This window comes from Alligator sinensis, unplaced genomic scaffold (genome assembly GCF_000455745.1).
Source record: "Alligator sinensis unplaced genomic scaffold, ASM45574v1 scaffold619_1, whole genome shotgun sequence".
Lineage (NCBI taxonomy): Eukaryota > Metazoa > Chordata > Crocodylia > Alligatoridae > Alligator > Alligator sinensis.
This window is the reverse complement of record NW_005842134.1, coordinates 247,736-273,729: the sequence shown is the minus strand read 5'-3', so window position 1 is coordinate 273,729 and position 25,994 is coordinate 247,736. Positions and strand designations below refer to the sequence as shown.

The 25,994-nt window shown below is 48.1% G+C and overlaps 2 protein-coding genes and 6 non-coding genes across 8 annotated transcripts in view; 1 reads left to right on the top strand and 7 right to left on the bottom strand.

Annotated features, from left to right (window-relative positions):
* Positions 1 to 7,703, top strand: part of MPP1 (membrane palmitoylated protein 1) — a 41,410-nt gene extending 33,707 nt beyond the window's left edge. The window contains exons 11-12 of the mRNA XM_006025149.3: positions 2,149 to 2,223; positions 6,234 to 7,703. Coding sequence (XP_006025211.1) covers positions 2,149 to 2,223; positions 6,234 to 6,410 — 252 coding nt within the window. The 3' untranslated portion in view covers positions 6,411 to 7,703. The remainder of the gene's footprint in view (positions 1 to 2,148; positions 2,224 to 6,233) is intronic.
* A 643-nt stretch (positions 7,704 to 8,346) lies between these two features.
* Positions 8,347 to 25,994, bottom strand: part of DKC1 (dyskerin pseudouridine synthase 1) — a 26,250-nt gene continuing 8,602 nt past the window's right edge. Inside the window, exons 4-16 of the mRNA XM_025205949.1 lie at positions 24,502 to 24,588; positions 23,872 to 23,963; positions 22,740 to 22,924; positions 22,205 to 22,269; positions 21,227 to 21,353; positions 20,453 to 20,583; positions 18,817 to 18,960; positions 17,837 to 17,957; positions 13,321 to 13,439; positions 12,129 to 12,232; positions 11,124 to 11,184; positions 10,144 to 10,305; positions 8,347 to 9,418 (exon numbers count right to left, since the gene is read on the bottom strand). Coding sequence (XP_025061734.1) covers positions 9,347 to 9,418; positions 10,144 to 10,305; positions 11,124 to 11,184; positions 12,129 to 12,232; positions 13,321 to 13,439; positions 17,837 to 17,957; positions 18,817 to 18,960; positions 20,453 to 20,583; positions 21,227 to 21,353; positions 22,205 to 22,269; positions 22,740 to 22,924; positions 23,872 to 23,963; positions 24,502 to 24,588 — 1,470 coding nt within the window. The 3' untranslated portion in view covers positions 8,347 to 9,346. The remainder of the gene's footprint in view (positions 9,419 to 10,143; positions 10,306 to 11,123; positions 11,185 to 12,128; positions 12,233 to 13,320; positions 13,440 to 17,836; positions 17,958 to 18,816; positions 18,961 to 20,452; positions 20,584 to 21,226; positions 21,354 to 22,204; positions 22,270 to 22,739; positions 22,925 to 23,871; positions 23,964 to 24,501; positions 24,589 to 25,994) is intronic.
* On the bottom strand, positions 11,328 to 11,463 carry LOC112550523. The gene has a single exon (XR_003094419.1). It is a non-coding gene; the product is annotated as a small nucleolar RNA SNORA56 (small nucleolar RNA).
* Positions 12,847 to 12,922, bottom strand: LOC112550520. Its single transcript, XR_003094416.1, has one exon. It is a non-coding gene; the product is annotated as a small nucleolar RNA SNORD83 (small nucleolar RNA).
* LOC112550519 lies at positions 17,153 to 17,398 on the bottom strand. Its single transcript, XR_003094415.1, has one exon. It is a non-coding gene; the product is annotated as a small nucleolar RNA SNORD17 (small nucleolar RNA).
* On the bottom strand, positions 20,280 to 20,415 carry LOC112550522. Its single transcript, XR_003094418.1, has one exon. It is a non-coding gene; the product is annotated as a small nucleolar RNA SNORA36 family (small nucleolar RNA).
* LOC112550521 lies at positions 20,727 to 20,802 on the bottom strand. Its single transcript, XR_003094417.1, has one exon. It is a non-coding gene; the product is annotated as a small nucleolar RNA SNORD83 (small nucleolar RNA).
* LOC112550518 lies at positions 21,614 to 21,862 on the bottom strand. The gene has a single exon (XR_003094414.1). It is a non-coding gene; the product is annotated as a small nucleolar RNA SNORD17 (small nucleolar RNA).

The window sequence follows — 25,994 nt, the reverse complement described above, 5'->3', positions numbered from 1 at the left end:
GGGTGCTGGTAAGGCACTTCCATGAGGAGGCAAATAGAAAATCCTCAGGTTAGAAGGGACCTTGGATCATCTAGTCCAGCCCCTGCATTGATGCAAGTTTCTCTGCTCCTAAACTACCCCAGACAGAAGCCCCTTCTCCAGCCTTCTCTTAAAATCCCCCTGAAGAGGGACACTATAGCTTCCCAGGGCAGCTTGTTCCACTGTCTTGTTCTTACATCTGCTTTGCTGCAGGTTAAACCCATTGCCTCATGCCCTGCCTTCTGTAACAGGAAGAACAGTGTTTCTGTATGACAGCCTTTCAAATATTTTTGAAAGCTGCTCCCATGCCCCCCTCAGTCACAGATCCTCATAGTCCCTTGGGTGAACAGATAAAGATGAGGGCAGTGAAGCCCTGGAGCTTCTTAAGGCTACCTAGCAGGGGTATGGGATCTCCTGCACTTGAGGATTTAAGGGGAAGCTAAGGATGGTCTAAGTACCTGCTGCTGTCTCGCTGCAAGACATCACTGGATGATATCATATGGGGTCTCTTCCTGCCTTGGCTTTCTGCGATTCGGTAAAGCCAACATGTGCTCACTTGCCGGACCTGTCCCTCAAAGTCATTGCTTACAACTTGCTTATCTCCCTGCTGCATGTGTAGTTTGTAGAGCTCCTGCCTCAGAAGGGGGACATAAAAGTAGATGGCAAGGGGGCCAGCCATTGGCATATAATAGCTGGAGGGTGATTACAGAGAGGATGGAGATAGCTTTTTCTCTGTGGCTGTAGGGACAGGAGTGGGAGCAGCAGTCTCAAGCTTTAGCAAAGAGAATTCAGGCTGGAGATTAGGAGGAACTTTCTGACCATGATTTCATAGATTTCATAGACATTAGGGCTGGAAGGGACCTCGGAAGATCATTGAGTCCAGCCCCCTGCCCAAAGGGCAGGAAGTCAGCTGGGGTCATAGGATCCCAGCAAGATAAGCATCCAGTTTGCTCTTGAAGGTGTTCAATGTAGGCACTTGAACCACCTCTGGTGGCAGGCTGTTCCAGACCTTGGGGGCTTGGACAGTAAAGAAATTCTTCCTTATGTCCAGCCTGAAACGGTCTTGTAGTAGTTTATGACCATTCGACCTAGTCGTTATCCCTTGGGGCGCTCTGGTGAACAAACATTCCCCCAGATACTGGTGGTCACCCCTGATAAACTTATAGGTGGCCATCAGATCACCCCTGAGGGTGATCAAGCATTGGAACAGGCTACCTAGAGAAGTTGTGGGATCTCTATTCCTGCAAAATGTCAAGAGGAGGTTGGATAGACACTCAGCTGGGACAATCCTGTCATGAGCAGAGGACTGTACTAGATGAGCTTGTGCGGTCCCTTCCAGCCCTACTTTCCTATGCTCAAATATCCCCATGGTGTCCATGCCTGGAGCAGCCTGGTAGAGTACAATTAGGACAGGAGAAGCCATGCCTTGCATTACTGGCACTGAATGAGAAATAACTGAGTGGGAGCCCTTCTGGCCACCATGGGGTGGTGGGAAGAGAAGAGTTCTGGGGTGTTGGGGGGGATGCATGGGGGGAAACGCAGTTTGAGCCAAAGGCAAAGTTGGCCTTCCCTCCTTGAATGAGTGGCTCAGTGCTTCTGGTTCCTGAGAATTTTTCTTTAGAACAAGAAAGAATAATGACTGCTAAGAACTCCCCACCCAGGTGCTGCTCACCCAGAAGTAGTGCACTGCCCCAAGGTGTCACTGTTTCATATGGTCACCCAAGGAAGATGGCAAGCAGGATGCCTGTTGCTGCAAGCTGGCACAGCCAGTGCTCATAGGAGGCTTCCCATTGGTGCAGCCCTAGCTAAGGACTTATGAGTGAATTTATACTTAGCCAGAGGTGCCAGCCATACTGCTCTGGGGCCCAGACATCTACTTCAATAGTGCAAGTTGCCTCCAGCCTCACCCAGATGCCTCCCCTTTGACCTGGAGATCCCCATCCCTAGGGGTGATTTGGATACCATGGCCATCTGACTCCTCTTCTGGGAGGCTGCAGCAGAGCACCTGGGGAGGGTGAAAGAGGCGGCGGGGCTCTGGTAGTCGGCGTGTGGTGCTCCCTGCTCCAGCTGCTCCGGACAGCAGTGCTCCTCCATTGAGTAGCCTGTTTCTTTTCCCTCTATGTGCTGCAGACGCTGAAGATCATCCGCACTGCAGAGCTATCCCCGTTCATTGTTTTCATCGCTCCAACAGACAAGGCCGACCAGGTGAGCAGTGGCTGTTTGGTGCTGGGGGACAGAGGTGAAGGTTGTAGATGGGCCAGTCCCTCCAGACCTTTCCCTGTAGTCATTCCCAAGCATCCTCAGGCCTGTATAACACCAGGGAAGGAAGCTGTGGCTCACAGCAAGGAGGTGAAACAGCTTTTCCTTGCAGCATAGTGTTGATTCACCTCTCCTCTCTGGGGTGGCAAGCCCAGAGGGGCTGGTTCTCCCCTCACTCAGTCAGTGGCTCTTGTGCCTTCTTTGAGGATGGGGTCTGTTTTTTTTCTCAACCAGAGGTATGGGCTTATTTTTACATCCCATCAAATTCAATCCAGCTGACAAGCCACAGGCTGGTGCAGGGCAGGGGATGTTGGAGCCCTGCTCCTTGGTGCCTACCAGCCCCTCTCCTGCCCCAGGCTGGCTGGTGGGGTACAGCAGCTCTGCGGTACTCAGTCTTCTCAGACCACTGCAGAAAGACCTGGGTTTTAGTTGCTCATTCAAGCACGTGGCTTTTCTTGCTGGGGCCTGGCAGATGACTGCTTCCAGCTGCATGTGATACCAAAGCTCTAGGAACAGAGAAGGTCCAAGGTCCCTCAGTGCCAGCATCAGCTCATCAGGGAGGGAACAGCCATTTTCCCTGCCCCTTGCTGCTCTGTTCCCTCCTACTGTAGGTCCTGCAAGGGGGGGTGCCTCTGGGCTGGAAGAGCAGGCTATTAGGCAGCTGAAGGAGGAGCAGGGTTGCAGCAGGTGACACTTGGCCCTCAGGAGCTGTGCATTTTGTGCAGCTTCTCAGCAAGAGCCCCATTCACCTTCCCTTCCAGCTCCATAGCCAAGCCACCAGCTTCCAATACAGGGGACAATAGCCTACAACAGTACTATTCAACTGGTGGTCTGTGGGCAGGGGCTTCTGCCCCATTGCCTCTCCCTCCATTGGTCTAGATGCAACAGCAGCTGGGCTCTCTGAGCTCCCCCTCCCTCCACTAAGTTTTGCTCTTTGCCCCCACCACAGGGGGTAGCATGGCAGTGCAGTACCACACTGAGGGTAAGCTATGTCGGTGGATGGTCTGGGGGGGAAGGGGAGTGATGGGTGTGCAGCACAGCAGTGGCAGGAGTGTGCACACAGTGTGCAGATCAGGCAGCCTATGGCTCACTCTGGTACAGCCCGCACTGGTGCATCATGGTGGGCATTCAGCCCCCAGAGGCTTAGAAGATGGACAGCCTTGACCTAAGACACCAACTTAGGAGCACTATTTCCCGTGCATGCTGTCGTGCCCCATCCTACAAATCTTGCAGGATTATCCAGGCACTATAACTCACTTCAGAAACACCCACAACTGCAGAGCTTTCCACTCTCAAGAGATGCTCCGTGGCAGTGAGAGCAAAGCAGGGAAGTGTCACCTCCTCCTCCATTTTCTCTGGTCTCTGCCACTGCAGTCTGGGGCTCTGCTGAGCATTGAAATGAAGCTTGTTTAGCCAGCACTGCTTGGAGGAGGCCTGTTAACTAGTCTCAAATATGCAAAGAGCAAATGAGCTGGCTAATTAAGTTCATCCTCCTTGAATTCGGAGGGAAGCAGTGTTTATAAAGCGCCTGGCTCAGGGAGCTCCGTGGCTCCCATGGGGCAGTTCACAACACAACTTCTTTGGGTTGATTCTCCAGCAGTACTGGCACTAGGACAAGCCAGTGCCTTGGCTGACTGCCAGGTGCCTCAGTGGCACTGTCAGGACAGACCTAACATGCAACAAAGAGTTGGAAATCAAAACTAGGAGAGAGGGTAAAACACCCCTGTGGAATCAGGCTCTGCCTGGCCCTGAGCATGCTCCAGCCTGGGTCGGGCTGGTTTGCATGCTTGTGGCCGGAGCTGGCTCTGTGAATCAGCCTGCGGCTGTGGATTTGCTAAGATTAGGGGGCCTGCTGTTCTCAGAGAATATTACGGTAGGAAAAGACTTAAGCAACCTTCCACTCAAACTGCCTGCAATCTGATTTGTTAGCAGAAGGGCCTCAGAGTGCAGTGTGTTACATAAGGACCAAGCTGAAAAATCCATGGGGCAGCCAGGCCCCTCCTCCTCTGTGCGCTGGTGCCTGTACAAATGGTGGAGATCCTGCTGCCGGGAGCTTGTGCCTGCCGCAGTGGGCAGGACGGAGGGTGCTGAAGCATATGCTATATATAGCTAGCTGCTGCAGTTCAGGTAACAGCTTCCTGAAAAGAACAGAACGGAGCTGAAATGTGACCACAAGGAACTCAGATAGTGGAGAGCAGTGATGATCCCTCCAACCAACAATCTGTTATGTGCTGTACAGCAAAGGGATTGGTTCAACCTGCAGCAATTCTCAGTTGCCCAGAGCTGAGCTCATGCTCCTGCTGGTAGTAAACAAAAGGAAAAGCCATGTTCATTTCAAGCTCCATTAGCTGTGCAGGATGCAGGACAGCAGCAAACAGCAAAGAACCTGGTTTTCCCCATTTAAATAAAGAGAGAGCTCCCACTTATAATAGGAACTGTCTGGGGAGGGTCTGAACATCCCTCAGGCAGCTAGCTGTGCTGCACTACAGCACTTTTGTACCAGCTTCAAGGGCTGTGCTGGGCTGGGTCCTGCTTACGCTTGCATTACTGTCCCTGCCTCAAAGATCTCTGTCTACACCAGGCCTGTCCAACTGAGCAGTTAATATATGGCCCATGGTTCCTGGCAGTCACCTCTCGTGCTACCATGCAGCAGGGGATGCATCCTGGGGGGGCCATCCCTGTAGCATGCTGACCACGCCTGGCTGTGCCTAAGTTGGACTACCCTAAACTGTGGCTTTTGCTTGAGCTGCAGCACCTAAGCCCCCAACAGAGACCTCCAACAGCTGGTATGACAGGGGCAGGCAATTATTTTGGGCAGAGGGCCACTTACTGAGTTTTGGCAAGCCATCGAGGGCCGCATGACAGGCAGCCAGGGACAGATAAATATTTTCTAAATTTTTTAGGGGTCCCGCGGGCCAGATGGAATGGCCTGGCAGGCCATGTCTGTTCCGCAGGCCACATTTTGCCCATCCCTGTGGCATGAGCTTTTGTGTGGCCAGATTTCCACTAGTTCCAACAGCTCTGCTGGTTACAGGACAGGATCTTTGCCCACCCCCCCTGCTGGCAGCATTTGTGGTGCAGACAGGGTCTCAATAGGCAAGACAGAAGGGTGGATAGGAAAGGGACTCCACTGAGCTCCCCCAGCATGGATGACTGGCTGGATTCAGAGTAGAATCAGAACAACTGCTCTCAGGGAGGCAGGGCAGGGCTTTGTCCACAGCACAGAACCTGCCAGCAGTTGTTTTGGTAGGAGAGTATCATTGCTCTGTGGATGCTCGCTTCAGGATAATACAATCCTGCAAGTAGCTGTTGTCAAGTGCAGGAACTTGCAGGATTTCTTCTCCTGTCTGTGGAGCTCACTGTCACAATGCCTGGCTGGTCACAAATGTCAGACTGTGGATGGAATGTTCCACTGTGCCGTGACAATTGCAGCGTTCTGCTGGCAGCTTCCTAGGTGCTCACAGTCCCATGTGGCTGGGTCGTATTTACTGAGTGCTGTCATGACAAGCATCTTCCACCCCAGAGCCTCCCGTGGGTGACTGTGCCTCATCATGAGACATGCAAAACAGCCGTCACACAGCCTGGGAACGTTCTGCATACAGGTTGCCACCTGTAAGCTCTAGGAAGCACCTGCAGCACTGTAAGGCCCCACAGCTTTGGTCCACACAGCAGCAGCATTTAGAACATGCCTCACTGGGCAAAGCTCAGCATCCCTGAACAAAAGCCACTAAGGCAAGCTGATAGAGAGCACTTGGCTGACTTGTATATTGGGATGAAGCCAGTATTTGCTACTGTACGAGGAGGTAGTTGGATGGACTTTCATCAGGGGAACAGGCCAGTCCGGTCATTATTGTGGGGAAAGCACAAGAGGTCCCTTGGCCTGGGGGGCAGGTCCCTTCTGGGAAACATCTCCCCACCCTGCAGTTCCATTTTATAGACTTTACACTGTTTTGCAGTCGGAAGCCTTGCAGCAGCTACGGAAGGAATCAGAGACCATCTGCAGCCGCTATGCACATTACTTCGACCTGTCGCTGATCAACAATGGCGTGGATGAGAGCCTCAGGCTGTTGGAGGAAGCCTTTAACCAGGCCTGCACCTCACCCCAGTGGGTTCCCGTCTCATGGGTTTACTGAGATGTCTTCTCACCCAGGCAGCTTCCCTAGAACCCATCCTTCAGCATGGGGTGAGAGAAGCCCCACAGCCTTCCCTGCTCCTTGTTTTATGAATACAGCCTAAACTGGTCTATCCGACACAGGGTAGGAGTGCAGTGAGCTCAGAGCCTGCACCACAAATTGCCAACCTTCCTGCTTTATTAGCAGTAAAGGACAGAGAATTAGCTTGGGGGGGGCTGTCAAATTCAGTTGGGAGAGGGAATCATTAGATTTATAAGCCACAGTTTAGATCTTGCTAGAGCCAGATAGAATCTTTCATTCACAACACAACTCCTACTGGTTGCACAGGGAAGCTTCTGCAGTGACAGAGGCTGGGAAGACATCATCTAGTAACCAACTGCTGATAAAAAGTAACTTAATTACAAGAGCTGAAGAGGTAAGGTAGGGACACTTCCAGCCTCATCTCTGCTACTCCTTTCTTCAACCTTTAGCTCACAGTGCATACCAGCATTAGCCCATATTCATTAAGCTTCAGCATCATGAAGCTTAACATAGCCATAAAAACAGTTCATGTGTCTAGCTGGTATTTTTTCTGGGCTAAGTTTGTGGTACATCAGCTTGTATTTTAAGGATTTCTTTCATTGGCATAGCTAGAGCCTGTTGTGGGGGTGGGAGTTTGATATCCTTGGGCTGCTCCATACTCTGGCAGTGGAAGTTTTTAATTTTCTGGCATAACCTGTGCAACTGTGGTTTCATCTCTGCTCCTGGATTCTGACTCCATTATCAGCTGTCCTCAGAGACTCAACAATGCTTAGGGTAAATAACTCCATAGACCATACAGAGAAGAAACAAACTGGTAAATTAGATTCAACCCGGACCATTGTGTATCCCATTTCATGCAGTAGAAACTGAATGTCTTGACAGACCATGCAGGCATGTTCTCCAGCCAAGGGGCAGCTCCCACTATCTGCAAATGTTACCCACAACTCCCACCCGTGAGGTACCTGTTGATTTGGTGCTTACACATTTAGCCAGCCAGCCACAGAGTGCTCCCTCTCCTCCAACTATTTCACTGGGTTTGTTATCTGTCCTTAAGCCCCACAGAGATAGGACCAGGGGCTCACGTGTTGCAGTAGTTCCATAGCATCTAGGTAAGGGGTCTTCTGTGCATTCAGCAGAAGAAGAATGGGTATAAACTCTAGTGCAATTTTTCAAGGATGCCAAAAACAACTCATGATGTGCAATAGGGACTTTGTTCTAGGCCACTGCAGGGAAACGGAGTAGCAATAAAAGTGTGTTGAAACCTTGCCATGACTGGAGCTTTATAGTTTGTGCTGAATATGCTTTTTGGCTCATGGTCTCAGCATGGGGTGTGCAGAACTGCTGAGGACATTCCCCTTCACTGATTCAGTCACTCCCCTGGGAAACAGGAACTGTCATCAGGCAGAAGTGGCTGGGCACCTCCTACCACCAGAAAACTTATAGGACCACTCAATACTTGTCCCACTTGCTGCATTGAGCACTGCCCATCTGAAAAAAGAGCAGCATCCTGGCCTTGCACTAGTCTAGTGCTCTCCATCCCCAGTTAAGATACATTTGGAGTGACAATACCTATATGATCACCATCCACCCCCCACATCACCAGCTGCAGCCCATTTCCTCACAGTGCAGGCTTTCAGGCAGTAATGAGAAAAAAGGCAAAGCCAACCAGGAGTTCTAGACAGATTCAGCACTGGCTTTTGGTTTCAGCGTGCTACCTGAACACTATTCCCCTTAGCAGCACTATCCTCTTCCTTGGAGGCAGAGCCCATAGGCAAGGAACTAACAGCCACTGGGTTCCTCTGCAGCTGCTCCCGAGATGGATGGGCAGGCTTCATTCTCTAGCAATAGATCATGGCTCAGTGCCTGATTGAGCCTGTCACCCAGCACCAAGCAGCCAGAAGAGCAAAGAGCCATGTGATGAAAAATAGTTTTTTAATTTTTTTTTTATATATATAAAAAGTAAATTAAAAAAAATCACAACCTTTTTCTGCTTAAATTCCTAATGGCCACTTTCTGCATACACCATGCACACACCTCCCTAGCACTGGACAGGGGAAAAAAGGGAGACAAATTAAAGATTACACAAAGCCACTACACAGCTGGGCAGCAAGTGATACTCAGCGCACAGCAGCCTGGCCCTTCCCTTCACTAAGGGGTTAAAACAGCATGAGGACAGTCTGACAGTATCAGAGACCCACCACTTGCTAACAACAGCTCACCTCAGGAAATAGCTGCATTTTGATGGGGGGAGATGGGACTGTGTCTCACCTCTGTCTCCAGGGACCCCAAAAAGAGGAAAAAACCCCAAAAATATTTTTGGGAAAATGTTTGGACTCCAGAAGGAAGGTCAAACCAAATACATGGCAAGATTAAAACCAAAGCATGTAAAAATAGTCTAGTCAGTCAAAAGTATTCTAATTCCTGCCTCCCCCCCATGCTCTCCTCAGCAAGTACCTCAAGCCAACCCCATCAGCTTTAAAAGCATTTGGCAACTGTCTGGGGTAATGACTCAGCACTGAACAAAGGAGAAAGGTAGAACAAGGGAAAGAAAGTGTTATTCCCCATTTGTGGTGGAAGCTGGAAACACTGGTTAAGATAACCTATTTGTAGCCAGAGCTGTTGATGCCCCGAGGACACCGTTTCTATGCACAAGGTGCCCAGTCTGTGGTAGCTTCTAACAGTCCAGTGCAGTGGCTGTTTGTGCTCCCTACCCTCGTTACCCTTAAAACAGGATGAAGAGGGCTTACAGTGAGTAGGCTATGGCCCTTTGCAGAGATATTCTCCTGTTTGCGTGCAAGCAGCAGATGAGGGGCCTTGTCACACTGCAGGCCCCTCGCTACGTGGTCAGTCTTTCTGCCCTGCTGGGGGAATAGCTATTCGTTCTCAGGTTCGTCCTCCCCAACCAGAAACCAGTTTTACTCAGAGCTCTCTTCAGCCTCCTTTTGTTTTTTCTTCTTCTTCTTTTTCTTGGCACTGCTTTCACCAGCCTGTGGAGAGGACAGAGAACTCAGGAAGGCCAGAGATAGACTCTCATATTCTAATGGAAGAGGCAAGGGATTTCTTATGGTGGTATCTTTTACTGGACCAACTGCAAATTTGGGATAGAGTTAGGTAAGATTGCAATGCAAGCGATTCTTCAGGTCACTCGGTCATTTCTAAAAATATGGACCTGAAAAGTCTTACTTGTGCTCTCATCCCTTCAGGCCCAGGCTTCCCAATTCCACAGGTTGAGAGGGAAATACCCCACTGCCCCAAACTGAGATAAGCAGGTCAGTAACTGACCATCTGCAGTGAACTGCAGTCCAGGGAGCATGTTTATTGGAAGCAAACATAACACTACACCAAAGGAAAGGGCACTGAAGACCAGTATTGGATCTGCAGTTTCTTCTAGAATGGGCAGAGGAATCCCTGACCATTCTGCACAGAACTACCCCATGGGGGAGAATTCCAACCCCATGGAGGCTGTCTGACGCGCTTCCTTTGGAAAGCATTTACCAGACTCTGCTCCCTACACTAACTCCCTTAAGCTCACAGGCCCAGGCCCCAACAACACTGCTCAAGAGAAGTCCTCTTTCAACATGTACTTACTGTACCAGTCCAGGGCCCTGTCTTCATCAAGGAAGTATCCACCAGTTTAACTACCAGCCCTGCCTGGCAAATCTAATGGAACTCTTCAGCTTGCGCTGCACAAGGGCACTGCACAGCTACCTACCACTTCCATTTGCTCGCCTGCACTCTCTGCAGCTTCTCTGGCCTTCTTTTCTTTTTTCTTCTTTTTCTTTTCCTTCTTGCTCAGCTCCTCAGGCTCTGGAGTAGTTGGAGACAAGCTAGCCACTGTCACCTCTTCACTTTCGCTTTCAGTCTCTCGCTTTCGCTGTTAAAGGGGGAAGACACATTCAGGACAGGCGCTCTCTCCAAAGCATTACGACTGATGAAAAGGATTATTTTACACAGGTCTGAATGGCTCTTCCTCCCTGCTCCCCCAGCAAGGAGGAAGATAAAGCCTTATGCCTAGTAATGTGCAGTTAAGTGGCATATATACATAGGAGTGGAAAACAGACCGAGGAACTTGTCTATGAGCTTCTGAAAGATTCTAGACAAACCCTGCTGCTGCTCCCATGTACAGGAGCAGCATGGCGCACCAATTCCATGGAAACGTTCCATGTACAAGTTAGAGATCTGTGCTGCTCCTTTCTGGGAATCATCATTTGAACACAAGGTACCAAAACCGAAACAGAGGTTCAGGCACTTGGATCCAATATACTCTGCCTCCAGTCATTTGCACTGGCTGGCTTCTAAGCTGGGTAAGGCCTCAGTCAGAATCGGGCTAATGCACTATGCTTCTGGAATCCCATCAGAGCCCTTCATTCACATCCAGGGTCGTAGCCTTCTGTCCTTTTGAACTCTGGTTCCCAAGCCTTGTGCCTCAAATAACTCCCAAAGCCTGACAACATCTCCATTAATCATCCAGCTTGCTGGCTAATAAATCATGTTAAAACTTACTCTGATGTACTAATAAATGAACACAAGGAGAACCTGTGCACTAAGTTCTGTAACAGGCCTTCAAAACCCTCCCCCAAAGCAACAATACAGAGCTTTAACTTCATGAACCAACCTACCAAGGCAAAGATATTTATTGCCACCCACCATCCAAGTCTGAAATACATTTCATAAAGAGGACTAGACACCAACCTTTGGTGTCCTCTCTGCCTCGCAAGATGTGGTGGCTTTTTCTTCTTTCTTTACAGTGATCCTGAAAGGAAAAACACACCTGAGTGAGCAGAATTAATTCTCTAGTTACTTTCCTCTCAGACCAAGCCCTATCCCTCAGTCTCCTGCTACTACACAGGTGAAGCACTTGTACATACTGTGGTATTCCAAGATACCAAAGGTACTTGGTGTATGGGAAACCTGAAGTCTGCATCAGCACCCAGCTGTGCTGGATAAAGGCTGAGATTCCCCTGCTTGATTTAGCAGACTGACTCCCTCTAGAGCCACAAGTATCAGGCTAGAAAGGGATAACTGTCTGCAAGCCATTTAACTCGTGGGGCAGCAGATGGGTGCAGGTCAAACAGCACTGCACAAGGACAACGGACACCACGACAACTGCCAACTAGAGGCTGTAAACACACACCCTGCCAGGCATTTCCAAATCAGTGACTTTTCATTGAACAAAGATTTTTTTAAGAAGTCAACAGGGTCCCAAAAATTGAGGAGCAATTGAACACTGTGAAGACTACAGGAAACCCTCACTATTTGTGGATTTGAATATTTGCAGTGCGTCACGCCAATGGAGCGGGTCAGGGCAAGTGCTGCCACAGCTCCCTCTGGCGCTGCACCGAGCTCCTTCCTCTACGTAAGCAGGCACAGAGCGCTGCGTGGGGCAGGGGAAGGCAGAGCGCAAGGGACGGGGAGGGAGGTGGCAGCTTCTCCCCTGGAGGCAGCTGCAGTCGGTCCCCAGGTGCTGCAGAGGAGCCCCGTGCTTCCAGCTTCTCATGGCAGGGTGGGGGGCGGCTGTGGCATCTGACAGGGAGCCCTGTCAGTATTCGTGGATTTCACCATTAGCAGGGATCTCCAGAATGGATCCCCCACGAATGGCGAGGTTCTCCTGTATGCACATAGTTCAGTTTAGAAAGACTAGCAGAGATCACCCCTCCAGCCTGCCCCTCAACAGGTCTCTGACACACACAATGTTACCTGTAGTCTACATATTCCTTCTCCCAAAAAGCTGGCGTGCTCTGATTGGGTTTGCCATGCTTGTCCAACAGGCCCTGCTGGATCATCATCTTCTTCTGAGTTGCCTGATACAAGAGTGCATAAAGTGTAAACGGTCTTATTCCAGCTTCAAAGATTTATCTTTTCTAGTTGAAGTCACAAGGTATAAAAGTAATGTAAAGAGCAAGGTAAGGCCTCCCTTTACTAGTTACACCCCCCCCTCCCCTCTGACAGCAACTTGCAGATTCCTGTATTCTGTTTATAAGTCATTCTTATATTTGTAGAAGGTAGGACACATGCCTCTCTGAACCAGTTAGGTCTTGAAGATGCCACCTTGCCCTACCTTCTGTCTGACTTCAGACTGACACAGCTAGCCATCTCTCTTATACATGTAATACGAGTACATTCCTGAGGCAATAAGCAAGCCAGAAAAGAGAACTTTATCCTAACAGTCTGGGGGAGGCTAAACTCCAAGCCAGATGGAGCCAATCATCTACTGTTACTGTACCAGTTAGGCAGGTGGTTATAACATGAAGGCAAGGATCTCAGGCAGGAGAATGTGTAAGTGGCATTGCCTACATGCATTGTAGTTAACAGTATTTTTTCATTTCTATGGTACCTTTCAAAGAACTCTGTTTTACACATTACTTAAGTCTCACAAGAATAAAGAACTGATTGCTCTGTGCTCAGCCCCTCCATGAGCCATCAGTAATGGGTGATAGATGGAAGTCAGCATTGCACAGAGTGCTGATGTCATCTGTTTTACATCATTTGGCTCTTCATGGAAGAAAGGTCCCCAGCACAGACTAATCAAGACTTGTGTAGACTGACTCTTAAACACTTGGGAACAGGATTTGAACCATGTTACGAGAAATCCAGCTCTCTGACACTGTTATAATAATGCAAGACACAGCCCAATGGTTTCTCCGAGTTTCACAGCAGAGGCACAGCTGATCAAGTCCATTTCAGATGGCATGCAAACGCCCAAGTGACATGAGCTGAAGTAGCTTACGTGCTGTGCTCTTAGACTCGGAGCTTTTGGGTTGACAAACTGCAAGCCAGTATGTTGGACCTGCAGCTTTGAATGAATCTACCCAGAAATCAGCTTCTCAGCAGCAGAACAACCACTTGAAAAATCTTCCAACAAGCAATTCCCTTAACTCCCACAGCTTACCTTTGGGCCAAGACCCCATTTGCGGGGGTAAGTGTCTCTTTCCATGATTACTCTCTTGATCTTTGCCACTATCCCATGATCACAGGTAGAAATCACAGCAGTGGTCATCAAGGCAATGGCTACAGATGTGGATTAAAAGAAAAAAGTTTGTGAATATTGTGAGGAACAAAAAAAGCTGTATGGGCTATGGTGTAGCTTATGCAGTTAATGGGTTCATTTTGCTCTACACCTCCATCGAAGGGTTAGAAAGACATTTTCCAAAAATAATTATCCCCAAGAGAGAAATCTGAAAAAAGAAGACCCGAAAAACTATCTGCAAGATCCACTCAGCACAGGCCTCACAGATTTCATAGGCATTTGGACTGCAAGGGACTTTGGAAGATCACAGCGTCCAGCCCCCTGCCCCAGGCACAGGAAGTCAGCTGGGGTCAAAGGATCCCAGCAAGACAGATGCCCAAATGCCTTTTAAAAAGGAGTCCAGAGCAGGTGCCTGCACCACCTCTAGAGGGAGTCTGTTCCAGGCCTTGGGGGCTTGGACAGTAAAAAAGTTCTTCCTTAGGTCCAGCCTGAAATGGTCTTTGAGGAGTTTGTGACCATTTGACCTTGTCATCCCTTGGAGCACTCTGGTGAACTGGTAATGTTCCCCCAGATCCTGATGTACATCCCTTATGCACATATAGGCTGTCACCAGGTCACCCCTGAGCCTGTTCTTTTCCAGGCTGAAGAATCCCATGGCAATCAGCCTCTCATAAGGCTTGTTTTCCTGCCCTCTGACCATGCATGTGGCTCTCCTCTGGACTCTCTCAAGCTTCTCCACATCCTTTTTAAATTGTGGAGCCCAGAATCGGATGTAGTACTCCAGCTGCAGCTTCACCAAGGCCAAGTACAGCGGGACGATAATATCCTGGGATTTGCTTGAGAACCATCTATGGATGCAAGCCAGAGTTTTGCTCACTTTACCAACGGCGGCATTGCATTGGTGGCTCATATTCATTTTGTGGTCAGTCATGAGCCCCAAGTCCCTTTTGGCCATGGTGCTAACAAGCATAGCACTGCTGAGCCTATAAGCGTGCTGCAGGGTCCCCCCCACAGGTGAAGTACCTTGTATTTTTCAGTGTTGAACGCCATCAGGTTTATGCCTGCCCGTTTTCTGAGCCCGTCTAGGTCAGCCTGGGTCACCCTCCTGCCCTCAAGTGTGGACACTTTACCCCAAAGTTTAGTGTCATCGGTGAACTTGGTCAGTCTGCTTCTGATACCAATGTCCACATCATTAATAAAGATGTTAAAGAGTATAGGCCCAAGGACGGCCCACTGATCACGGCACACCACGATGATCGACTTCCATCAACTACCACTCTCTGGGTCCAACCTCAGAGCCAATTCCCCGGCCACTGGACTGTGAAGTAGCCGAGGCCGCAGTTGGCCAATTTTTCCATGAGATGATCATGGGACATCAGATCGAAGGCTTTTTTAAAATCAAGATATATGACATCAATCTCTTCACCCTTGTCCAGGTGGTATGTCACCTGATCATAGAAGATGAGATTGGCCAGGCAAGACCTATCTGCAACAAACCCGTGCTGGCTATCCCTCAGGATGTTGCCATCAGCCAGTTCGTTAAGAATGGTCCCTTTGATAATTTTTTCCAAGATCTTCCCCAGGATAGAGGTCAGGCTGATAGGCCTGTAGTTCCCCGGGTCTACTTTCTTCCCTTTCTTGAAGATAGGCACCACGTTGGCCTTCTTTCAATCTTCAGGCACTTCACCTGAGTGCCACGAGTACTTGAAGATCCATGCTAGTGCCAGACATTGACGTAGGGTAACAATTCTCTCTCACCCTGGCTGTCCCGTACCGTACCGAGCATGGCTGTCCCTTGGGGCTGGTGAAAAACAGATGCAAAATACCCATTAAGCAGGTTGGCTTTTTCCTGGGCATCAGTTATCAGTTGTCCCATACAGTTTAGCAGGGGTCCAATATTACCCATGTCTTTCCTCCCACTCCCCACATACCTAAAAAAAAAAAAAAGGACTTATTGTCTTTGATACATGCAGACAGTTCGAGTTCGGTAACAGCCTTGGCTTTCCTGGTTCACTCCCTACAGGTCTGGACCAGTGCAGAATACTCCTCCTTTGAGGTGGATCCAGTCCTCCATCCTTTATAGGTCTTTCTTTTTAGATGTAGGAGGTCCACAAGTTCACTGCAGAGCCAAGGGGGCTGCTGTGCCCTTTTGCTGCCTTTCCTCCGAGATGGGACAGACATTGCTTGTGCTTCCAGGATCACTCCCTTGAGCAACCACTCATCCTGAACTCCCCTCCCCTTTGGGTTGTGGTCCCTTAGGGCCTCGCCAACAAGCCTCCGGAGATTGTCAAAGTCAGCTTTCCTCAAGTCGAGGACTTCTGCATTGCCGACTGACTTGCCAGCTTTACGGAAGATGGTAAAGGTGATCAGCTCATGGTCGCCGTCTCCCAGCTCCCCTTCAATCATTAGGTCGTTGATTAAATCATCCCCCGTTGCCAGTACCAGGTCGAGCAGCGCTTTGCCTGTCATCGGTTCATAGACTTCTTGAGTCAGATAGAGCTCATCCACGCACAAGGAAGCTTTGCAACCATTCGCATTTGGCCACAAGATGCCTGGGTCGCAGTAGTCTCCCATAACAACCATGCACTTGGAGTGTGCAGCCTCAACCAGTTCCTTGGTGAAGTCCTGGTCGAGCTCTTGTTCCTGGTTAGGTCTGTAGTAGACTTACCATTGTGTCCCATGCCATGTTCACCACGGATTTTAACCCAGAGAGTCTCCAGTCGTCCACCCTGCATGCCAATGTCAGCTTGCAGGGACGCGTAGCTTTCCTTGACGTAGAGAGGTACACCCCTGCCCCTTTTGTCTACTGATCTCTCCTGTACAAGGTATAGCCACCCATACCTGTGGCCCAGTCATAGGTGGAGACCCAACAGGTCTCCTTTATCCCTATGAGATCATAGTCATTCTTGTTTAGCAGGAGGACCAGTTCTTCCCACTTGATCCCCAAGCTCCTGGCATTGGTGTACAGGTACATAAGTGTCCCATTGGGGGCCTTAGTCTTCCCTACATTGTTCCAGGACTGGGGTAGGGGTGGGTTCCTTTGAGTGCCTTAGCCTGCTGGATTTGCAAAAGTTGCCCAGTGGGCTTGCTGTGGTGGTAGTCCCCCCATCCCCTGGCAGGCTTAGTTTAAAACCCGGTCAAGCAGGTCAGCCAGTCTGGCTGAGAAGAGCCTCCTTCCCAGTGCAGTGAGGTGGAGGCCGTCTCTTCCCAGCAGACCACTGCCTCTCTCACCAAAGAATGGACTGTGATCATGGAAGCCAAAGCCTTCCGAAGCCTGTGATCATGGAAGCCAAAGGGTATAGGTTTATACTCTACTGAAGATGAATCAATTATGATCCTAAGACTAAAAGCAGGAATCTCTACTGCTTGGGTTAAGAGACCTAGCTCAGTTTCCTAAGTCTGTAACCAGGCTCAACCCCACTGGCTACACTGAAGAGGAAGCGTTACATAGAGTACATGGGATACATCAACTAACCCATAAGGGTGTCTGTCACATTACTTGGAGGTGTACTGTGCAGGAGATGGGATATGTGCACAATAAAAAACACTTGCACTAATCAACCCCACGTGTTGTTTCAGTCACGTGAAACCTTGGTGTTTACTTCCTGTGCAGTGTCTGTTTGAAACAATGCTTTAGTATAAGCACAGAAGTATATGCAACAGTTCACAGTAGGTCAGCTGCCATCTACAGCTTACCTATTTCTTTACACCAGGTTTTTTGGCATGCAGAGAACTCTTTACCAGGCAGAAGTATGTGATCAGACAGCATCCCTCATCTTGGCCGAGATGGAGCCCCCCAAAGAAAGAGGCTCCAGCTCGGCTGGCTATTTCACTCCTGCAGGCAGCCATCCAGACATGCGAATAGCCCCCAGTAGACCACTGAGAGACTGGGGGGAATCTGGAGGCTGCACAGCACAAAGCCTCTAGAACAGGGACCTGGGTGTTGCGGGGGGCAGTGCAGAGGCACTCAGAGAATGGATAAACTTCATCATGACTTCACATACCACACATCTCAACACCCAGGACAGTAGGACTAGATGAAAAGTCATCACAAGAATCCTGGTCTACCTCAAGGATTCAAGGGAGACAACAAAGGAACAAATAACTATGAAGTAATGGGATCATGAAGTCTGATGACGACCACTTTGCAATCAACCTATTTTCAGTTACTATACTATACTTTTACTTTTTAGTTGTCATCACTGATTTGGCACTCCTAGATGCCTATGCGTTGTATGTTAGTTATCTAAATGATAACATCCTGTCATTGTTACCAAGAAACAGGGTTTAAAGTACTTGTCCATGGTGAGTCTGCCTAATATGCACACATTTTACTCAGCTCCCATGCTTGCTGCAACTTTACTAACATGCTAGTGAAAACCTTCCAGATTTACTGCAAGTGAGCCTGGCAGCTAGAAGACCAGTGATCTCCTCTTACCTGTGCAAATGGCTTCCCCTTTAGTAGTGATGACAACTATTTCCTGATTAATTTCAATGCCATCTTCGTACCTCAGGACACCAGGAAGCATTATCTTGGCTCCATAGCAGATGGCATTAACCTGGAAGGGTAGGGAAGAGAATGGGTGGCTTAGCATAAAAAGCAGCGTGGTCCTAACCAACAAATGAAACACTGCCACTCTGCAAAGTTATCTAGCCATTTCAACTTCCATACACGAGCACCATCTTGTACAACAATATTCCCTCACCCACCTGTTATGGGAACTAATGAAAAGGAGCCCTGGAATGTTCTGTATAGAGTAGACTCCACTAGCTGGAGCAAAATAAGATGTGAGAAAGTGGCCTTTTGGCTCAGCTCAAGTGTAGACCTGAAATACCGTGATCACTAAGGCGGCTTTCCTAGTCGCTGGGCATAATTTTTTTTTGGCACGGGGTAGTACCCATGGAGGTAATGTATAGTTAATCATCCACTTTCATTTCCAGTGGCAAGATCTTGGCTTTATGCCCACTTTATGGAAATGGGAGATTCCTCCCTAAGCTTGCTCCTGCAGCCGTACGGCTGAGGGCAAGTGAAACTCAGGGGCATCTGAACCCCAAGTCTCTGGGCTTGGGCCTGCATGTAGGATGCCCGCCAAATGATTTGGAAGCATCTGAAACCCCACTGGAATGTCTGCCAGTAGTAGGGCCACACATGGTTCTTGAATGACTTACGGATTTGGAATTGATTTGGCTTGGAACATGATTGATTGTTTGTTTTTAAATGAAAAAGTCATCTTGCACGCTGCCCATCTTTCTCAGGTGGGACTTGCATCAAAACTCTATCTCCCACAGCTAACCCTTTGAAAGCAGTTTTGGCTGCTGTCCATAAGCACCTGGATTATCACCAGATTCCCCACCCCCGACTTCTCGCTATCCAAGATGGATGGGGTCAGCAATCTCCACAGCCGCCTTTGAACTCACCGCACTGTCTTTCATCACCAACCGCTTATGCGAAGTTAGCAACTTCTCCAAGGGGAAGATAACCCGCCTCAGATAAGTCTCATCTTTGTTGTTGTCATACTGCCACTGAGCATCTAGCACATCATGCATAGTCACCATGCTGTCCTGCAATAAGACATTTCCCATTCCATCAACCCTTAAGTCAGCCACCAATATAAAAGACAGACCTGAGTGAATGTAGACAACACTAGTCACAAGGAGCAGGCTGAAGTCAGGATAAATCCCGAGTTTCTGAAAAAAAGGGCTCGGGGACAAAACTGGCAACAGCCATGGACAAGGTAGTTAAGCAAACATATCCCACATAAGGGACAAAATCCCTCAGCCCTGGCCCTGCTACTGCAGTCCTGGGATGTGCCTGACCACAAATTAGTATTTGTGCTTGCTGGAAATAGAATTCATTTAATTTGTGATCTAACCCACAGACATTGGTCCTATATCAGATCGGCACTGACATAGGGAAAATTGAAAGTATTCGCAATCGGCTTCTTTTGCCTGAGGTGGCCAATGGGGCTTGGAGACCAGAGTTGGGCTGGTAAGTCTGGTGTAGGAGAAGAGAAGGGACACGGGGGGGTTGCTGATCAAGGCCCCTTCGCTGAGGGATGAAATGGGTCTGGGACAGGTGCTGTGGCCTGGGGGTTGGCTCCCATCACTGCATACGCCCCAGGAGGGCACAGGGGGCGTGTGCCCCCTGGATTTGTGCGGGGCAGGCTGCCACTGCTGGCTGGGGCCGGGGACTGGGTTGGGCTGTGTGATGGCAGTGCTGGAATGGGGACTTGGGGGGGTATACAGTGAAATTTGGGGTGGCTGCAGCCCCCACCCAACGCAGATCTGGGATCATATGCCCCCCCAGGGTGTGTGCAGCAGCGGGTGCTGCCCCCATCTTCCAGACCAGCCACTTGCAGCTCTGTTCCACACCCTGCCCCACCCCACCCCTGCTGAGCAGCGCCTGCCTCTGCCCCACTCCCTCTCTCACTGCAGGGCCTCAATCTGCCCCCCCGACATGCCTTCCTTCCCCGCACCCTCTCCCCCACACCAGATGTACCAGCCTGACGCTGGTCTCTAAGCTGTGAGGCTGCATATCAGAACTGGACTGGTATCGGCTGATAAGGCTCCTTAAAAAATCAGCCATTGGTATCGACCCCCCCCCAAAACCTATCGGTGCATTCCTAAGCACAAAGTTTTTGAAGAAATGCCTATATTCAGAGACTCACTTCAGATAACTTGCTCTGGAAACAAAAGTTATCCGAACTCTCTTTACCTTTATGGTCAGGCTGGAAAGTCTATCTATAGTTTTTATATCACTTTCAAACTAACATTCAAATAGTACAAAAAGGTGCCCTTTTAAATGCAACGCATAAGATATGCCACTAACCCAAGGCAGAATGTAAGCAGAAAGCTCATGCAGCTGAATTCAGAGGAGACAGTTTTGTGGGCTGGAGAATGGAGTGACAAAAAGTAAGACTTCCCATCACATTGGCACATTCTCTAGTCATTGACTGTCCCAAAGCTTAATTACCAGAACAGGGGCAGCAGCCCTGACCTGAACTCAACACTTTGGGGAAGAACAGTTTATAGTATAACAGCATTAACACCCTACCTTCTCCCCCAAGATTCCTGAGCGCACTCGCCGGAGCTCCTGCATCTGGCCTCCGACTCCCAGCAGCAGGCCAAGGTGGACACACAGTGTTCGAATGTAAGTGCCAGCTTCGCAACTTGCCCAGAAGATGCCTGGGACCAAGGGCAGAGAAGAGCATTGAGATATCCATATAAACACACTTGCCTTTCCAATTCAGACAAACCTAGCCACCATTCTCTAAAGCCAGGACAACAACTAGAGTACAGAGATGCTCTATATTCAGGACCCCAGAAACAGCCATCAGTATTGGGTGATAGATGCAAGTCATCTTTGCACATAGTGCTACTGCCATCTATTTTACATCATTTGGCTCTTCAAAAGGAGCTCAGCAAGAAGTACTGACACTTCAACACTGAAAAAAAATGTAAAGCAAGGATAACTGTTGCTAAGATATGTATCTAGACAGTGAAGAATTTCATCTATTAGGGAAGGAGGCACATAGAAATTCTATTCTGTCATTAACAGAAATCATCATACAAGATAAAGCATATTCCCTCCGTAACATCAGCTAGGGACACTGTTCCCTCCCTTACCAGACTGTGGCACGGTGCAGCCCGTTCAACATTCTAGCCTTAACACCTACCTCCATTTCAAATTAGGATGTTATCTCACAAGACTTGGATTTCAGAAGAGGACTTCAAACAGCTGCACACCAGTCTCATTCAAAAGAAGAAAAGCAGGCCCCCTTAAGTAGCTTGCTCAGAAAAAGATATGAAAGAGAGAGCTTGACTTTACCTAATCTCTTCTCAGGGTCATATTCCACTAGTTTGCTTTCATAGATGGTTCGGACTCTCAGCTGCCTCTTTACAGCAGCAATGAGGGGAGGACGCTGAAACAGTGCACCTGTCAGAGTTTCTATTGCCTAGGGGGAGAAGCAGAAGAATGGACAGCCTTCAATGTTGCGTAATTCACATTTAGAGTTAGTAACATTTAAGATGCAAACACTTGAGACAATTAGGTCACTTGCATATCGAGAGAACTGCAGGCTTCAGGTGGTCTGCTCATATTTCATTAATCAAGCCCATTTGGTTAGATACCTACCACGCTTGATAACAACCACCATTTCAGTCGCTGATGGGACTGATAAGAGGCATACTGGGATGTTTTGCCAGGCAGCAGTATGTGATCAGACAGCATCCCTCATCTTGGTTGAGATGAAGCCCCCTATGGAGAAAGGCTCCAGCTCTGCTGGCTCTGCTTCACTCCTGCAGGCAGCCATCCAGACACGCCAACAGCCCACAGTAGAACACTGAGAGGCTGCAGGGAATCTGGAGGCTGCACAGCACACAGCCCCTAGAACAGGGACATGGGTGTTGCAGGGGAGCAGTGCAGCGGCACTCAGAGAATGGATAAACTTCATCATCACTTCACATACCATACGTGGCTCGGCACTCAGGGCAGTAGGAAGAAATGAACAAAGAGAACGCCCCTTTGCTAGAAAGGATGGATAGAGCTTAAAAGACAAAGCAGCTCTGAAGTATGGAGACCACAATGACTACCGATGACTATGCTGCAAGCAACAAATTGCCTTTAATGTTAACTCTTAAGAAAAATCTGTGTTATTAAAACTGGAGTCTTGTGAGAACAAGATGTTCTCTATATCACAATGTTAAAAGACTGTTCTCCACCAGCTCCTCCTCAGCGTCTCCTACATAAGCTGCTTGCTGCATCAAGTATTCAGTGTATGTTTTGGTTCATGGCACAGAGACTTACCCTGGCAAGTTGAGTCTCGCTTTCAATAGCATTGTGCAGCCGAACAATTCCCACATACTCTTTGCCTGAAAGAATGACAGAAGAGTAGTCAGGAGCAGCCACTTGTGTTTTACTGTTTACCACCAGGCAGGTAGCACCGTAACTCAAATACCCAGAGACGCAACCGCTTAATTACCACCTTTTCCAAAAGGTCTAACACACCCATATTTCATCTGACAAAGGAAGCCAAGCTGCAGGTTTCTTGTGTAGCAAGTTTTATTTTGTAAACCCATAGGGCTGGTTAACCTCTAGTTTGTAAATTAAACATGCTGTGCTCTCCTGAAACCTGTTCACCTAATTAGATGTGCTGTAACAGTTCTTAGGAAAACATGCAGTATTATTTGCCACCATTTGGGGCTCATAATTCATCCTAGCCTCTAATGTTGCTTAGCAACCCGCCCTAGAAGTAGACTTTCAATGAGCTAGAACTAAAGCCATCTGTTCTAAAATTAGCAGTTTTCATCCAAATAAGATACAGTAAAATAAAACAACATACCTGCGCTCTGCTGGGATTTGACCATTCGTGTTGCTCGCTCAATACACACAATCAGGCACCCGGTCACTTTAGGGTCTAGCGTCCCACTATGCCCGGTCTTCTGAACCCGAAGAATGCGCCGGATCCATGCAACTACTTCATGGGAAGAAGGGTTGGACGGTTTATCAAGGTTAATGAAACCCGACCTACAGTGAAACAAGTTATAGATATTTAGAATCACTAATATCAGCAGCTACCCCACTCCTGTTTAACCAACATTTCGCTTTCAAAGCAATCACACATTTGCAGCATATACCCAAGATTTTCAAAGACAGGAACCTCTAAATAAGTGGCCTATTTATAAATAGTGTTGAGCACACAAGCAGTTCTCACCACACTAGTGGAGGCTGCTTAGTGCACAGCTCTTTGAAAAGACAACCCACTTAGCTAGAAGTCCAACTTCAGGCTCCTGGGTCTTGGAAATCTTGATCTTCCTGTCCTCAAGAGCACTTACCAATAAGCAGAACTTGACCAATTAACTGCTACAGAAGCTGTACCTTCAATAAAGGGAAGTCCATCTGCCTACCTTCAACTCTACAGAAGTTTGCTTTTGTGGCTTTATCAAAAATGCTATTAAAATTGTTCTAATGACAGCTTTAATGATTATGAATCTGCTGAAAGTTTAAAGAGGATTTCTGAACATCCACCAACACTGAAGAGAAAGTTTCTGGAACTACATCAGGAGTGTGCAACCTACAGCCTACAGGCTGGATCCAGCCCTTGAACATTTCATAGAGAATTAAGGCTAGAAAAGACCTCAGGAGATCTAGTCCAACCAGGCACTGAACCTGTGACCTTGGTGCTATTAGCATCACTCTAACCAACTGCAGCAGCCAAGGCAATCAGCAATGCACTCTAGCCACAGCAAGACAAAGCGCTTCCAGGGTCCTAGCAACTGCCCTTTCCCCTCTATTCCCTTCGCAGCATGGTTGATCAACAGAGAGGTGTAGGGTACAGCCCATGGCAGGGGCTGGGTTACAAACAGCAACCTGTGGTGGCAAAAAGTTTTCAACCCCTGCACCAGGCAATCAGAAGATTCATGTACAACACAAACGAAGAGAAGGAACAGCCCTCTTTTCCTACATATGCTTACCTAACATACTCAGCAAGTTCCCTCTTCAGTGGATTAGAACCAGATGGAAGGGGAGTGTAGTGCGCAGTCCTCACATTGAGCTTGTCAAAATTCTATAAAATTCAAACAAAATGACAAAAATGTTCTTGAAGACTTAATATTTTGGTCCTGGGACTCCACTACTACATACGTGAATTAGAGTTTGATTAAATATGAATTATAGCTAACTGAAAACTGGCACATGTAGAAATTGAGCTTTTCAATAGCAGTGAGAATACCGAGCAGCTAGGAAAAGCACAGCTTTGGGCAGAAACAACTGAAAAGCTTCCCGAACAAACTACAAGACAGTAAATCCAGTGCATCTAAGCTTTCGTACCCAGACCTAGGAAGTCCATGGAAGCCCCATGGAACCATCACTCCAGGAGTAGAGAGAAGGGACAGGGAAGTTCCTAGCGGGCACATTTATGGGCCAGGCAAGAAAACAGTTTTACATGACAGAGGGGTTAGTCAGCTCTAAGCTCCCACAGACATTACTTTCTTTGCCAGTACACTAAAAACACATGTGAAAGACAAGACCTAGTGATGCTTATTGTATACAATCAGAAAGAGTATACCCTAAACTGACCTAGACTTTTCTGTCATGCTCCTTACCTTCAGCAGCAAGGGCCACTGAGATGTGTCCAGCTGAGCCACCCGGGATTCTGGTTTGATGAAAAATTCCTCTGTATACTGTATATCCTGAGAAGACATTGAAATACTAAGTCAGAGAATTAGAACTGACAGGCAATGTCCTCCAATTCTTTTTTTCCAATCCAAAGTCCATAGAATTTCCTTGTAAATGTCCATAAGTTAGTTAATAAGACATTGTTTAAGAAGCATTAGCGACTGCAAGGCAAGAATAATGTAAACCAAACTGATGCAAATGAATAACTGCAATCACGATTTACCTTAATACGTGGGAATGCTGATTTAAATCAATTTAATTTTGTTTTTAAATTGTGTACTTTTTATTTATTTCCTTAGGAAAGGAACATTCAACTTATAGTAAATATTGGAATAAACTGACACACAATAAAGAGCAGAGATCACATTTGGAAAAAACTGTAAATGATATCCAGCTTATCAGACAATTATTTTTCATTCACGTGTCCTAGCACTTTATTTTTGGACAGTAGTTGAAATTCAATTAAAAATGCATTAAAATAGCCTTTTAGAATATTTTTACTTAGGCAAAGCTATCAACATGAGAAAAGAAATTAAACAAATCTAACAAATTTATGTATTAACATCTGTTGCAACAGTTGATTCCTCAATTTTAATTAAAGCAGTCATTAGCTGAACCAGCTGAATAAATTGAAAACAAGAAAATATTCTCTCCTCATCCATAGAAAGAAACCCTACCACTAACCAAAGCTAGTTTAGAACTAAGATGATGTTTAGTGCTAGATACTTCATTTTGACTTAAAAAAAACCCAACTTTGACAGCAAATATATAGCTTCAATATTGCTTTCACTAATTTAAATTTTAATAAATTTGTGCGGGCCGGGAGCGCCCCGAGCCCTTTTTCGCGCTGCACGCGGGCTGTGGCCAGCAGCCCGGGCACGCGGGGGCGGAGAGGGAAGGCCTTCGCTCTGGAATTAGGCACGGACACGTATCGGTAGTTTAAAAGATTGTTTACTTACACCGAGATGGCAATGGTGTAGGCTGGAAAGCTTGATTAAGTTGCAGTTACAGAAAGAGAAAAGAAAACAAAAACTCGAACCTGCAGAACACGAGGGTACGTCGCATAGGGTTCCGGCGACGAGAAAATAAACCTGCAGGACTCGAACCCGGGTAGAAGAGCTCTGAGGCCGATCGTAAGGGCTCACACGAAGTTTGTCAGGCTCCGTGGGTTCTTCCGTTCACTCACCCACACGAAGTTTGCTAGGCTCCGTGGGTTCGCTTCGTAGCGCGCGGGAGGGGTACGTCTCCGTTGCCTGCTTCAAATGCACTGGGTCCGTGAGGATCCGCAGCACTTAGAGATCTTCACACAGCGTGAAGTCTCCTCCTCCCTTGTTCGTGGAGTCCCCCAACTTGGGCGGAAACCACTCAAGCCTCTTATACGGCTAGCAAGCCAATCACTGGCTGGCGCGTGTGGAAAATT